Here is a 17,063-nt window from a genome sequence, read left to right as displayed (position 1 = left end):
CAAGTTTAAAAGAATAGTTGACTAGACAATGCTTAGATATGTACCCAGTAGACAGTTCATAATGGGAGGGAACCTCCATGCTATATACTCACTGACAGTAAAGAAACTTCTGAAGAAACAGAGATTACTGCATAACAGGTGTAAGAAAGTGTAGGGCTATGGGTAGAGAGATGCTGAATGAAGTGTTTGACTGTCAAGAGATCTATGCATGGTGCCTTCAATAACTACCATAGCAAAATATTGTCAAATGACATTTCACAAAATCCAAAGGACAGTCCCTAGCGAATGAGACAGCAACTGAAATTGAGGGTAGCAAAGCAAAAGCTGAAATGCTTAACTCCATTTTCAAATGTTCCTTTACAAAGGAAAACCCAGGAGAATTGCCCCAATTTAAACCTCATACCACTGAAAAGATGAATGAAATAACCATTAGTGTCAGTGGTGCTGAAAAACAGCTGAAACCATTAAAATTAAACAAAACTCCAGGGCCTGAAGGAATCCCTGTCAAAATCCATACTGAATTTGGAGCTGAGTTAGCCCCTTTTCTAACTATAAGCTACTGTAGGTACCTTGAACAAATAACCATGCTCAGTTCTTGGAAAAAGGCACAGGTCACACCCATTTACAAGAAGGGTAGTAGAAGCCACTGTCCAATATCCTTGACATTGATTTATTATAGAATCTTTGAACATATTCTGAGCACAAATGAACAGAATGAGAGATGCAGTGTTTCTTGGTTTCTGAAAATGATTTGACTCAGTACCACACCAATGCTTACTGTCAAAAGTATGATCATATGAGGTATCAAGGGAAATTTGTGACTGGACTGAGGACTTTTTGGTACGGAGGACACAGCATGTTATCTTGGATGGAGAGTCATCATCAGATGTAGAAGTAACGCTGGTTGCACCCCCGGTAAGAGTGTTGGGACTCTCACTGTTCATGTTGTATATTAATGACCTTGCAGACAATATAATATTAAAATCAAGCTTTTTGCAGATGATGCAGTTATCTATACTGAAGTGCTATCTGAGAAAAGGTGCATAAATATTCAGTCACAACTTGATGAGATTTCAATTCAGTGCAGAGGCTTGCAACTTGTTCTAAATGTTCAGAAATGTAAAATTCTGCACGTCACAAAATGAAAAACTGTGGTATCCTATAATATCAATGAGTCACTATTGGAATTGGCCAACTCATACAAATACCTGGGTGTAACACTTTGTACTGATATGAAATGGAATAAGCACATAGGTTCAGTTGTGGGTAAAGTAGGTGATAGACTTCAGTTTATTGGTAGAATACTAGGGAAGTGCAATCAATCTGCAGAAGAGATTTCTTACAAATTACTTGCATGACCAGTACTAGAATACTGCTCAAGCATGTGGTACACATACCAGATAGGGCTAAAAGAGGATATTGAATATATACAGAGAAGGGCAGTATGAATGACCACATGGGAGTGTCACAGAGGTCCTGAAGGAACTGAACTGGAAGACTTCTGAAGATAGATGTAAACTATCCTGAAAAAGTAAAGTTTCAAAAACTGGCTTTAAATGATTACTCTAGTGATATACTACAACACACTATGGATCATGAGGATAACACTATAATAATTACTGCATGCACAGAAGCATTCAAACAATCATTCTTCCCATGCTTCGTATGTGAATGGAACAGGGAAGAGCCCTAATAACTGGTACAATGGGACATACCCTGTCATGCACCTCACAGTGATTTGCAAAGCATTTTTGTAGATGAAGACGTAGACTGTTACAACACCCCAGCCTCAGGGGGCATATCACACCAGGATGAGGAGGAGGGAGAGGGAGAGGGAGAGGGAGAGGGAGAGGGAGAGGGAGAGGGAGAGGGAGAGGGAGAGGGAGAGGGAGAGGGAGAGGGAGAGGGGAGGAGGGGGGGGAGGGAGGAGGGAGGAGGGGGGGAGAGAGAGAGAGAGAGAGAGAGAGAGAGAGAGAGAGAGAGAGAGGAGGGGACAGTGAATCATGCCAGGGCATACAGAGATATGCAGACAAGTTTGATATTGACTTTTATTCTGCCGAACAATACACACAGCGGCGCAGCATGCGTACACATGTGTCAGCACACATGCAATCGCCGGAATCAGTTGCCAAGACACCAGGAAATTCTTTGTCGAAATCAGTGCTATTTTGTTGACAAATTATTTTTTGCCGATTTCATTATTATTTTGTTTTGCCAATTTCTATGTTACTTTTTCCTTTTCCATGTTATTTTTTTCAAATTTGTTCTTATTTTTTTCCAATCTTTTTTCTAATTTTGGTGCTACTTTTTATGCCAATTTCGATGTTATTTTTTGCCAAATTCTACATCTACATCTACATTTATACTCCGCAAGCCACCCAACGGTGTGTGGCGGAGGGCACTTTACGGGCCACTGTCATTACCTCCCTTTCTGGTTCCAGTAGTGCATGGTTCGCGGGAAGAACGACTGCCAGAAAGCCTCCGTGCGCACTCGAATCTCTCTAATTTTACATTCGTGATCTACTCGGGAGGTATAAGTAGGGGGAAGCAATATACCTGATACCTCATTCAGAAATGCACCCTCTCGAAACCTGGAAAGCAAGCTACACCGCGATGCAGAGTGCCTCTCCTGCAGAGTTTGCCACTGGAGTTTGCTAAACATCTCCATAACGCTATCATGCTTACCAAATAACCCTGTGACGAAACGCGCCGCTCTTCTTTGGATCTTCTCTATCTCCTTCGTCAACCCGACCTGGTACGGATCCCACACTGATAAACAATACTCAAGTATAGGTCAAACGAGTATTTTGTAAGCCAACTCCTTTGTTGATGGACTAGATTTTCTAAGGACTCTCCCAATGAATCTCAACCTGGTACCCGCCTTACCAACAATTAATTTTATATGATCATTCAACTTCAAATCGTTCCGCACGCATACTCCCAGATATTTTACAGAAGTAACTGCTACCAGTGTTTGTTCTGCTATCATATAATCATACAATAAAGGATCCATCTTTCTATGTATTCGCAATACGTTACATTTGTCTATGTTAAGGGTCAGTTGCCACTCCCTGCACCAAGTGCCTATCCGCTGCAGATATTCCTGCATTGCGTGACAATTTTCTAATGCAGCAACTTCTCTGTATACTACAGCATCATCTGCGAAAAGCTGCATGGAACTTCCGACACTATCTACTAGGTCATTTATATATATTGTGAAAAGCAATGGTCCCATAACACTCCCCTGTGGCGCGCCAGAGGTTACTTTAACGTCTGTAGACGTCTCTCCATTGAGAACAACATGCTGTGTTCTGTTTGCTAAAAACTCTTCAATCCAGCCACACAGCTGGTCTGATATTCCGTAGGCTCTTACTTTGTTTATCAGGCGACAGTGTGGAACTGTATCGAATGCCTTCCGGAAGTCAAGGAAAATAGCATCTACCTAGGAGCCTGTATCTAATATTTTCTGGTTCTCATGAACAAATAAAGCAAGTTGGGTCTCACACGATCACTGTTTCCGGAATCCATGCTGATTCCTACAGATCAGATTCTGGGTTTCCAGAAACGACATGATACGTGAGCAAAAAACATGTTCTAAAATTCTACAACAGATCGACGTCAGAGATATAGATCTATAGTTTTGTGCATCTGCTCGACGACCCTTCTTGAAGACTGGGACTACCTGTGCTCTTTTCCAATCATTTGGCTGTTAGAAGGAGGCAAGTTCTTTCGCGTACTATGTGTAGAATCGAATTGGTATCCTGTCAGGTCCAGTGGACTTTCCTCTGTTGAGTGATTCCAGTTGCTTTGCTATTCCTTGGACACTTATTTCGATGTCAGCCATTTTTTCGTTTGTGCGAGGATTTAGAGAAGGAACTGCAGTGCAGTCTTCCTCTGTGAAACAGCTTTGGAAAAAGGTGTTTAATATTTCAGCTTTACACGTGTCATCCTCTGTTTCAATGCCTTCACCATCCCGGAGTGTCTGGATATGCTGTTTCGAACCACTTACTGATTTAACGTAAGACCAGAACTTCCTAGGATTTTCTGTCAAGTCGGTACATAGAATTTTACTTTCAAATTCACTGAACGTTTCGCGCATAGCCCTCCATACACTAACTTTGACATCGTTCAGCTTCTGTTTGTCTGAGAGGTTTTAGCTGCATTTAAACTTGCAGTGAAGCTCTCTTTGCTTTTGCAGTAGTTTCCTAACTTTGTTGTTGAACCACGGTGGGTTTTTCCCGTCCCTCACAGTTTTACTCGGCATGTACCTGTCTAAAACGCATTTTACGATTGCCTTGAGCTTTTTCCATATACACTCAACATTGTCAGTGTCGGAACAGAAATGTTCGTTTTGATCTGTTAGGTAGTCTGAAATCTGCCTTCTATTACTCTTGCTAAACAGATAAACCTTCCTCCCTTTTTTATATTCCTATTTACTTCCATATTCAGGGATGCTGCAACGGCCTTAGGATCACTGATTCCCTGTTCTGCACTTACAGAGTCGAAAAGTTCGGGTCTGTTTGTTATCAGTAGGTCCAAGATGTTATCTCCACAAGTCGGTTCTCTGTTTAATTGCTCGAGGTAATTTTCGGATAGTGCACTCAGTATAACGTTACTCGATGCTCTGTCCCTACCACCCGTCCTAAACATCTGAGTGTCCCAGTCTATATCTAGTAAATTGAAATCTCCACCTAAGACTATATCATGCTGAGAAAATTTATGTGAAATGTATTCCCGATTTTCTCTCAGTTGTTCTACCACTAATGCTGCTGAGTCGGGAGGTCGGTAAAAGGAGCTAATTATTAACCTAGCTCGGTTGTTGAGTGTAACCTCCACCCATAATAATTCACAGGAACTATGCACTTCTACTTCCCTACAGGATAAACTACTACTAACAGTGACAAACACGCCACGAACGGTTGCTTCAGTTTATCAATCTGGATAAAATACATGCATATGTACAAAATGACTGCTTTTGGGAAGCCATGTAAATAAAATAGTACTTCACATCAAGTTGACACTTGACTTATATTATTGGACAATGTCAAACAACATAAAAAAATAGTTTTACTACTTCCAGCATTTTGGAATAATTGCAGGTCAGCAACTTATGTTAATCAGTATGAAAAAAAAAATCAAGCAAAGTTGCAAATTTCACTTATTTTATTAACTCAATGACTAGTTTTGGGCCGGGACCCATTTTCACATCATTGTAACAGGTAGTCAAAACGGTATTCACAAACATGCAAAAACCATGTCAAAAAATATATACAAACAAATAGTTACAGCTGCCCACATGCTTTGTAACCCTCCATTTGCACTTCACAATACTTGTATATTTTTGTAATTTGAGAAATATCATTTTGACTATCTTTTATGATGATTTGAAAATGGGTCTCACCCCGAATCTAGTCATCGAATAAATAAAAAAAAAAAAAAAGTGAAATTTGTAACTTTGGCTAGTTTTTCATTGCACTAAAGCTTTACTGACATCAGTGTCATTTCTGAACAAGGCTGAGTACTTTTCACCTTGGCCTCATAACTGCGTTTTAACTTACTTTATTGCATCTTTGATTAGATTTCAGAGTCATTAGAAATGGAACACTAACAAGGTGGATGAGGGCAAGAATGGGACATGAGCAAGAACGTGACAAAGGAGACCTTACATGATGTTGGGATACAACAGAAAGTCACTGAATAGTGATTTGCATCCTGCTGTGCTTGAATACAGGGCTAATGCAATGTCTTAAGCTCTGCATCACTTTACTTGATTACTATGTTGGGTAATGAGCAGACATACAATGCTGCAGTCATGCCACTCTGTATTCAGACTGGGTGATGCAAAACACTAGACAGAAAACTTGGACAATAGCATAGGGCTCTAAGTTTAACACTATGCCCAGTAACTTATGGCACATGTGATCTTCTAGTGCCCATATTACACTTTTTTGAGAATTTTCCAGAATAATCTTATTCAACACTTATCAAAAGTGAGGAACTATTAAGCATCTGAAGGGTAAACAAAGCACTCTGTAAAACAAACATAAGCACCCTACGGTGTAAAGGCAACAGTAACAGCTCAAAAAAATGTGAAGCGTATGAAATGTAGCTCCATGAAAATTTGGCTATGGATAATATATAACTGTAAGGAAAGGGAAATTTTAGACAAATATATAGTGATGATAATAGCTTACTGCTGGGCATTCTGCAAAAAAAGCAAATGTTTTATTCATTTCCACACTATCTTACTGTTAAAGGGGTGGGGAGGAAGGCGAGGGGGGGGGGGGGGGGGGATGGTAAAACAGCTCTTTGAGTGACCAGATGTAGCATAAAAAGCTCTCTGTGTATTCTAGAAGAGAATTACATTTGTTGTCAACAAATTTCTCTTTTTCATAAAAGCTTTTCTTGATATTTTCAGTCAACATTTTATGCCATCTCTACTTTGGCCACAATCTGTTATTTTGCTGTCCAAGGAGCAAAATTCATCTAATACTTTTAGTGTCTCATTTCCTGATTTAATTCCCTCAGTATCGCACAATTTGATTCCACCACGTTACATTAACCTCATTTTACCTTCGCTGATATTTGTCCTACAACTTCTTTTCAAGAGGTTCAACTGATCTTCCAAGTCCTTTGCCTTCTCTGTAGGACCTGCAGTATCACCGGTAGTCATTATCTAACCTACCTATTTGATTACGGTGCTCAATCTGTAGAATGTGTTTTGTTTTTCCTGATGACAATATCCTCCTGAGTAGTCTCCACCAAGAGATCCAAATGGGAGGCTATTTTATCTGTGGAATACTTCACCCAAGAGAATGCCATTATCATTATACAATAAAGTGGCTTGTTCTCATAAAATACATTGGCTGTGTTTCCCCTTGCTTTAAGCCACTCACATGGTCAACATAGCAAGACCATATTGTCTAATGCTACAAGGCCAGACCAGTTACTTATCCACACTGTTGTCCTGCAACTGCTGAGAAGGCTGCTGCTGCCCTTCTTCAGGAACCATATTATAGTCTGGCCTCTCAACATAGAGCCCTTCAACATAGTTGCACCTACAGAACAGCTATATGTATCATCAATGTATGCAAATCATTCCATGGCAGCAAGGTCCTTGGCTTGTGACGGCTTGAGGGAGGGATGCTGTGTACAAAACAGCACACATTAAAGGAGCTATGTCATGTAATTACAGAGTACTTTCAAGATGGATGAATTTCTCAACAAGATATGATGAAAAAAGCTGCTACATCAAATACAACAGTCAAGGAAACAACTTTAAGCACTAAGGACACAGATTCTAATGGTTGTCACTGTCAGTTATTTTTAATATGCTGGTCTTATATGTCGACATTGTAATATTTAATAGTTGCACATTATATCATCTCTTACACCAATACCTTCAACTTATCATACTTAAACTTTTATCTGCCTCTACCCTTGTAATTTTTTTCCTTTCTGTCCACAATATGTAGTTAGTATCTTACCTGCTTCACTCCCAACAGATCCAGCACATCCATGTTAATCACTCCTGCATACGTCATTATCCAAGCACAGCAGTGAATCACTGCAAAACACCACAGTTTTATACTGCTCTGTGTAGTATCAATGTGCCAAAGCGTTAGCCATGGGACATACTGCCAATACTGGAAAACAACCTGAAAGTCAAAAAATATTTTACGATTGAATAAAACTAAACACAGGTTAACTATAACAGTTCCCTCACTACCAAAACACACACTGTGGGTTTATGAAGACCCAAAATCCCACGGACTTTATTTGCTGAATTAACTATTCAACATTTGTTATCATTGCCAGCCAAGTAAGTAAAAGTGCTTATGCAATACATCTGATTACAAAACTTTCTTCAAGATCATTCTTTTCTAACTTTGACAGCCCACTGTTTGCAGTAGCAAGAACTCATTTCTGCCATTAAACACTTATCTGTAAAGACAGAATTTTAGGAGTGAAAAAGTGTCCAAAATCATAATAAACAAGAAAATAGTGACAGTCGCTTTCCCTTATGGCATGACGAGTGCTCTTTCACTGAATGATAGTCTGTCTTCCTTTTCAACAGCACTGCTCATTGCTGACTTCTGAACTCATTATGTGTAATTCAACTTTGTTACAATTAACAAGTGCATTCAGATTTGGTGATTTAAATCTGCAGCAGAAGAACTCAACTTTGAGAGTCTTTTATTTGGATTTCTGCCATTAAACACTTATCTGTAAAGACAGAATTTTAGGAGTGAAAAAGTGTCCAAAATCATAATAAACAAGAAAATAGTGACAGTCGCTTTCCCTTATGGCATGATGAGTGCTCTTTCACTGAATGATAGTCTGTCTTCCTTTTCAACAGCACTGCTCATTGCTGACTTCTGAACTCATTATGTGTAATTCAACTTTGTTACAATTACCAAGTGCACTCAGATTTGGTGATTTAAATCTGCAGCAGAAGAACTCAACTTTGAGAGTCTTTTATTTGGATTTCAGGTGAAACAGACAGCACATCAATTTATAACTGCTGTTGAATTCTCATGTAAGATGATGTTTTGAAATTTTTAAAGCATCCACAAGCCTATTTAGTAGTTGTATTTGTCACTAATGACAAGAATTTCTCATTAATAGCAATTTTTAACAAACTTTATACCCTAAAGGCCAAGGAAAACATCGCTCTACAACTAAATAAGGCATGAAATTCACACAGTAAGTAATTCTCATTTTGAGGGTTGCTAATTGTGTACTTTTAAATAACAGCTAATATGAAATACTTATGAAGAAAGTTTATATTGCTTATGATTGCCAGGCAAGCATGAGGAGGATGATGTTAGTTCCCATCTGTGTGCACACACAATATAGTGGGAGCAACAGCTGGACATTTATGTTCCTCATGCACTCACACGCTATGTGTGTGCACTGCTGAGTTTTTATTAGCAGGGTGGTAACAGTCATTACTTTTCTGTGTATTTTTGTAACTGCTTTGGGACATTTTACCATCTAAAACAAATATACTGCACAATGAAATGAGGAAAATGATCAAAACTGTCGTGTTACTGGCCGCAACTGGTGTCTACAACAGTGTGTGGCAATTGGCACCTACGGCAGCAGAGTATTATGAGAATAGTGAACAGACGGGTTGTTGCTATCGTAGCTGTTTTGTAAACAACAAGCTATCAGTCACTTTGTTATTCTTATCCAGGTGTAGAACTACTTTAAAATTGTTTATGTGTGATAAGTGAAAAAAATCTGTATCTCTGAAACTTGGAGTATGTAGATATTTAAGCTGCTTTCTGAGCAAATGACAGAATGTATGAAGAAGTTACAGTGGAATGCAAAGAAATCTCACAACGAGTAGGGTCAACACACAAAGAGAAGAACTGCGATACGAGAGACTGCGTCACCACTTTGATCTGTTGCAGACTGAATTAACATGGATTTGCAAAGATTTAAAACACAAAATTTGAAATTCAAATAATAAACTACAACACAAGATGAACGAAAATTTAAAGCTACTGTGAGTGAAAGTATGGGATAATTTAAATAACTTAAAAAGTGAAGTGATATACAAACATCAGAGTAATGAAGAATGTTGTTCTCATCTTGGGTTTAATGTGATAGGAAGTGTAATGAATAGGGTATGTTGGAGAAGTTGGAAGCTGATTCTGAAGCAATGGAGAAACTGAGTAATGGGTTACAGAGAGTAATTAAAGGAAGTGCTAGGAGGAGGAAAAATGAGGAAATACACAAGCTGAACTGAAGAAATAAGATTGCATAATAATGAATAAAATGACACACTGATATTCTCATTTTAGATGGGAACAACATCTGACAAGGTGCCCAACTTCCAACTGTTAACGAAGGTATGGACATACAGAACAGGTTCCCATACAAGTGAGTGGCTTGAAGACTTCTTAAGTAACAGATCCAGTACATTGTCCTCCCTGACAGTGGATGTTCATGAGAGACAAGGATATCATCAGGTGTGCCTCAGGGAAGTGTGATAGGACCACTCTTATTCTCTATGTACATAAATGCTCTTACAGACAGGGTGAGCAGTAATCTGTGACTGTTTGCTGATGATGCTGTGGCGTATGGGAAGGTGGTGGTGTTGAGAGATTTTAAAAGGATACAAAATGACTTCGGCTGAATTTCTGGTTGTTGTAAAGAATGATAGCTTGGCCTAAATGTAGAAAAATGTATGTAATGCAGATTTCAATTAAACATCCAGGGACGATGTTGCAAAGTGACATGAAATGGCATGAGCTTGTAAGGACTGAATTATGGAAGGCGAACAGCTGACTTCAGTTCATTGGAAGAATTTTAGGAAAGTGTGGTTCATCTGTAAAGGAGACCAATATGGAGCACTAGTGGGGGCCATTCTTGAGCACTGCTCAAGTGTTTGGGATCACCACCAGTTGGATTAAAGGAAGACATCAAAGCAATTCTGCAGCCAGCTGTTAGATTTGTTACTTGTAGGTTTGATCAGCATGTGAATATTATGGAGGTGCTTCATGATCCATGTACAGAAAATTCTTTTCATGGAACACTACTGAGAATATTTTAGAGAACTGGCATTTTAAGATGACTGCAGAACAATTCTACTGTCACCAATGAAAATTAGGGATCATACGGAGACATACAGAAAGTAATTTTTCACTCACTCTATTTGCAAGTGGAACAGGAAAGGAAATGACAATGATGGTGATTATTTTGGTTTGTGGAGCTCCCAATGGCATGGTTATCAGCATCCTTACAAATTCCCAATCTTTTAATGGTCCAGTCATGCCATATTCCTGAATGATGATTGAATAATCAGGACAACACAAACATCCAGTCCCCAGGCAGAGACAATACCTGACCCAGACGGGAATCAAACCTGGGACTCCGTGATCCAGAGGCAACAATGCTAACCACTAGTCCACAAGTTGCAGACAGATTACTGACTAGTAGTGGTACAAGGTACCCTCCGCCACACACTATACAGAGACTTGTGAAGTATGTACAGAGATGTAAATTTAGATGTAGAAGTGACTTTGACATGGTGCTGATTGCCTCAGACATGCATCTCTGAAACGACGAACTTTGTCAGCTGTTTGTGTGCTACTGTTATGAGCATCTACAGAAAGAGAGAGTACCTTGCTCAAGTGGGAGTAAGCATAAGGTTCAGTTGACACTGTTCAACATGGGGCTTTACAGCAGAAGATCCCTGTGTGTTCCCATGTTAATCCAACAATGTCAGTTATGATTCCAATAAGCACTAGATCAATGACAATTGACTGTGGATCAGAGGAAATGTGTCACCTGGTCAGACAGTCAAATTTCTTACTAAACCAGGCTGATGGTTGCACCTGGATATGCTTTCATCCAAGTAATTGTCTGCTCAAAAACATACATCACACCATGAAAGCAGGGTAGTGGAAGCAGTGGGTGTCACTCACCTGGGCTTCTGTAGGACCCATGGAAGTAATCAACAACATCATGGTAACTGGACTAAGTGAACATTACTGTGGACCACCCGCATCTCTTCCTTACCTTGTGTGTCTCATGTCAGTGATAGTGTCTTCCAGCAGGATACATGTCTGTCAGAAAGTCAGAATCACAGTACAATGATTTTAAGAGCATGACAGTGAATTCACATTGTCTTTGCCACCAAACCAGTCTCACCTGATCTGAATCTGTTGGGACACTGCCAGTTGCCAGCTTCTTTCCCGCAAACCATTGCTCACCCCAACAACACCCTGCACACCCACCTTTTACCAGCTCTCCAAAATCCACAAACCCAACAATCTTGGATGCCCCAATATAGCTGGCTACTGTGCTCCCACTGAAAGAATTTCTGCTCTTCAGGACCATCACCTCCAACCAACTGCCTGAAACCTATCATCCCACATCAAAGGTACTAACCACTTTACCTCCTAGACCCCTACTCACTGCTGTTGATGCCAACATATGTCCACATCCAAACCCAACACTTCTTTCCTTATACAGCTTACCAGCAATATCCTGACTCACAATTAGTTTTCCTTTGAAGGGAAGGTCTACAAACAAATTTTGGCACCCTCCAAGCCAACCTGTTTATGGGCCACCTAGAGGAAACCTTCCTATCCTCCCAAAACTCCCAACCCCTAGTCTGGTTCAGGTTCACTGATGATATTTTTGGGATCAGGACTGAGAGCTAAGACACCCTATCCACATTCCTTCACAACACCAAAATCTTTTCTACCATTCATTTTACCTGGTCCTCCTCTACCCAATGCCCCACCTGCCTAGACGTTGATCTCCAACTCTCTGATGGCTCCATCCACACCTCTGTCCACATTAAACCCACTAAGCGCTAATAGTACTTGCATTTTGACAGCAGCCATCCCTTCCACAGCAAGTCCCTCAGACTGTACAGCCCAGCCAACTGTGGGCGACATGTCTGTAGGGGCAAGAACTCCCTTGTCCAGTGTCCTGGAGGCCTTCACAAACAGGTAATACCCTTGAACCTCGTCCACAAACATATTATCCATGCCTCATCCTCACCCCCCCCCCCAAAAAAACAACAAAAATCAGCAACTAATGAGCATCACCACCACCCCCCTCTCATCCAATATCACCCTGCACTGAAACAACTTAACCATGGCTTTAATTACTTCTCATCTTGCCCTGAAATGAGAGTGACCTACTGAAGATCATTCCTACCCCTCCTAAAGTGGCGTTATGTCACCCACCCAACCTACATGACATACTAATCCATCTGTATGCCACTCCCACTCCCTTGCCACAGGGATCCTACCCATGTGTTAGACCAAAGTGTAAGCCCTGCCCAACACTCACCCAGCACTTCCTACTCCAGTCCTGTCACAGGCTTATCCCAATCAATCAGAGGCTGGGACACTTGTGAAAGCAGTGTTTTATGTTGGTGTCACTACTGACCAGCTGTCCACCATGGTACCATGGTGAATGGCCACCACCAAAATGTTGTCAAGAACAAAGCTGACCACTTGGTGGCACAACATGCAACTGAACAGAAAAGGCTAAATTTCAATGGCTGCTTCACAACCTGAGTCTTCTGAATCCTTCCCTCTACTACCAATCTCTCCTAACCGTGCAGATAGTGGTTATTCTTACAACACATCCTCTGCTCCTGTAATCATCCTGGCCTCAGTCTCAGGTAATCCACCCAACAGTTTACCCTTCTTCCTGTCCCCCCACCCATTCATGTTCCCATGTCGCCTTCAGAGCGTGCCTCTTCCCATCAGCTGATACAATTGTTTCAGCTTACATACCTGCTCCCTTGCCTTCAACATTCCTAGCCAGCAACTAGCCACTTCCCTCCAAGCTGTGAGCCACTCACACCCAGTCCCTCTCCCTGCCTCCCGCTTCCCTTTCCCTCAAATCAACCCACCTGAAACTTCCCCTACCACAACCAGTCCACCCACTGCAAAACAGCATTGGCACTGTCAGTCTAGCTGTGCGCGCTTGTGTGTTTTACTCGAGCTCATTAAAGGATAAATCTTAAAGTTAGCAAATTTTTTTTTTTTTTTTTTTTTTTTTTTTGGTGTGCCTGTCGGCAACTAAATGCTGCTGCTCTTCAGTGAGCGGTCTCCTATAACCCTAAAGTATTTACATATTACCAATGAGTAGTTTGTAGGCTTTTAGTGAGCAATTTGTTTCAGGAAACTATTTGTAATACTTTTGTTGATAAGGGAAGGGAGTGCAGGGAATGGAGGGTGCAAACTGCACACCACAGGGACAGCTCTGGAGAAAGGAGCAATGTAGAAGGTAAATGATCCACCTTCCAAACACAGTAGTGGAATTACATTTGATAGTGTTTTGAACCAAGCACCTACAAAAGTAGAAGTAACACAATGTCTTCTCTATGTGGAGCAGAGCCCTCTTCCGCAGTCACATGTATCAACCATTTTGGTCCTGTAACTACTTCACCACTCATTTTCAAACAAAAAGACTGCCACCACAACATGACATTCACAATGTAATGACTATTACAGTGCTATTCCATGTATAGTTAGTGTTAGGCTGCTAAGGTTAGCAGTGGTAGGACACAAAACAATAGCAATGTAAAATAACAGGTTTAGCAAATTCCCCATTTTGGTTCCCTAATGCGGGGGGCTGGGTTACAGATTTTGTGATATATGAAAGGATTCAATGTTAGAATTTATGAGCATCAGTTGGCAGTTGTACAACAGAGGAAATATAACAAATGTAGGTAAATAAATTTTCTAAATAAAACAGAGTTTATAACTGCAGTTTTTTTCAAAAGGAAGTATCTTTCTCCTTCTTTAACCTTTAAAATACAAAAATATCTCTACTGCATGATGACACTGGGGACCTGCAATTTTTGAGTAATACAAAAATAACAAAAAAAGTCAAAGATCTTGCGTTATAGTCACCAAATGAAAAACTATTTTATAATTTGGTGGTCCACAAAATATTTGACTTCAATACTGCAAAATTTAATTTGCACTAGATGTATTGTAAAAGAACTATTTTTACCATCTCTAATAGTACATTTTTATTTATTTATTTTCTATCCCTTCTGCTACTTATACTTCACTGGATCTAACCTTTGGTTTATGGGCTGCCTACAAGTCATTACTAGTACTTTAGGTTTTAAACTATCGCCAAAAATTTTTCTGTTATAAACAACTCTTACAGCAAACTGCTACAACCACATCTATAGTTCCTTTTCTTTCTACTACTTGCACAATTGTTCTGCACTATTACACTTCTCCTTGCTTATTCTTTTGCTCTTGAAATATAAATCCCAAGATCCAATGACTTGAGACTGAACACCATTAGTATTTTATCTGTCTATGAATCCTGCTTCTTGTTCTAGTTATGGTCTTTCATGTGTTGTATTGTACCTCTAATTTTCATTTTGTTATTGGGATACTTTTCATTTACATCAGATTAAATGTTATTGGTATTTAAAAGCAAGGTATCATAAGGGGAAATAATGTATAATTCCAATATGAAGAGACAAGAGTGATAAGAATGGATTCAACACAAAACAGCAGGAACTGCAGTCTGTTGCTAGCATGCCACAGATGATTACTTTTTATCATGACCTGCTGACTTTTTCTCAATCTGCAGTCCTGAATGACTTTCAAATTTAAAGTTTTTAATGATTTAATTTTGTCCAACCCTTTACAATTTTATACAACATAAAGTTTCTGGTTGTTGAAGCTTTAGTTCATGAGATTTTCTATACCTGTATGTATCACGTTCTTCTAGCTTTATTTGATTGTAGTATCGTTCTGGGTACACCTTTCATTACAGATCTAAAAAACACTGTCTAAGTAAGAACGTCAAATGACATAGATTACATGACCAAACCACCCAAACTCTTCTTTACACGAAATACTATGCTAAAACTTACCTGCAGAACCACAGATGACAGAAGAACATAAATGCTTCGCTGGATCACTGAAGCACCATGAGACACAAAAAAATCTTTTACATATGGTTCTGCCATTACAGAATGTTGCAGAACAAACAAATAAAGTAATGCTAAATCAACCAGCAAAGGCCATATGGCATCCTCAAAACCACGTATGTCATCTGCAAGAGAAAAAATGCTTGTTTAAAATAGGAATTAATTTGCTAGGTATAAAATGTTATGAAAATGAAATCCTATGCATTAATAATTGTTACTTAATAATAATAATAATAATAATAATAATAATAATAATAATAGTAGTAGTAGTAGTAATAATGATAATGCCTTCATATTATGAGCATTTTCACTACTTTGATTTGTATTCTACAAAAAATTTAGAATTTTTGTATTTTTTGGTCTCACAGAGAGCAATAACTATGAGGGATTGTTAAATATATATCATTATGCCCAGTAAGGGCTCCCATAACCTCAACCCTCCTTTGATGCTGATAAGAGACTTACTGCTTTGTTAATTGTATCATCTTTTGGCTGCCCTTTCGAAAACCCACTCAGCTGCCTACGAGTTGGTCAGAAAGAACTCTTTCTTCTGCTTTACCAAAGATAATTTGTAGCATATTGGTTGCAAAGTCTTATGTATTGTGAGGTCCTTGACTTCATCTTTTCTTAAGATGTCAGTGTTTCCTGTCTCATTTTGGGATCACTAGTTGGGATATTTCCCAACATGTGCCAAGAAATGATTATTCTGGCTGTTTTATTATATGCAAGAGTGATAATTCTGTATTTGCATGTATTCATGCCCAAATTTTATCTGATTTTGCAATAGAGTCAGCACTTATTAAGTGGTTGCAAAACCATTTAAAGATTGATGCCAAGTTACGTGAGGGATAAAAACATCTACTTGGGGCTGAGAGTTCATCATTCAACTGGCTTATCATTGACATCATAGTATACCTCATAACAATGACAGCAGCCATGGGAGTTGCACAGGAAATAACCACTTGTGTACCCAGCAGAGTGTTTGGTAGTCTTATTTCTCATGTTTGGTTCTGGAATGTTGACAGTATTTACAGCTACATTCTTTGTCACCTTCCAGCTTTCTGCCATGGTCATATCACTGTATTTCTCTGTTCAACATTAACGAGCCTGTGACTGTTTATATGGAGAATGTCACTATCATAAGTGCTGTCCTGAAATATGGGTGTGGATGATTCAAGGGCATGACCCACGTGTTGGAATTCTCTGTCTATAAGAAGCTAGACACTGTGTTCTTGGGATAGCATCTTTGATTACTGATCAAATGTCCTAGGTCCCAGATTTAATCCCAGTCATTGCTTAGGTTTTGAATAAAAATTATCAGCAATGGCAACTAAAGATTTCTGGTGTACAGACTCACGCTCATTCTGTCACTGGCCTTGTCAAAATGATTGACAAGCAGAGAGAAGTTCAAGGCATCCTTGTGTCCTTAAGTGAGAAACTGTCCCTAAAGTCGGAATAATCAGCAATGATCAACAGCTGCAGAAGGAAACGGAAACCACTGAATTAAGGACAGATTATGTGTATCCATAGGAAGTGTGGCCTGTAACTGAAAAAGCATCACGGTGCTCTCTCCATTGGCAAAATCTGGATCAACCACTCATTAGGGTCTCCAGATGGGGAA

The 17,063-nt window shown here is 39.6% G+C and overlaps 1 protein-coding gene across 1 annotated transcript in view; it reads right to left on the bottom strand.

Annotated features, from left to right (window-relative positions):
• Positions 1-17,063, bottom strand: part of LOC126475371 (nurim homolog) — a 64,537-nt gene that overhangs the window by 40,994 nt on the left and 6,480 nt on the right. Inside the window, exons 2-3 of the mRNA XM_050103192.1 lie at positions 15,386-15,567; positions 7,488-7,658 (exon numbers count right to left, since the gene is read on the bottom strand). Of these exons, the coding sequence (XP_049959149.1) occupies positions 7,488-7,658; positions 15,386-15,567 (353 nt within the window). The remainder of the gene's footprint in view (positions 1-7,487; positions 7,659-15,385; positions 15,568-17,063) is intronic.

This window comes from Schistocerca serialis, chromosome 1 (genome assembly GCF_023864345.2).
Source record: "Schistocerca serialis cubense isolate TAMUIC-IGC-003099 chromosome 1, iqSchSeri2.2, whole genome shotgun sequence".
Taxonomy (NCBI): Eukaryota; Metazoa; Arthropoda; class Insecta; order Orthoptera; family Acrididae; genus Schistocerca; species Schistocerca serialis.
Note: the sequence above shows the minus strand (reverse complement) of the source record. Positions and strands in the feature narration are given on the sequence as shown.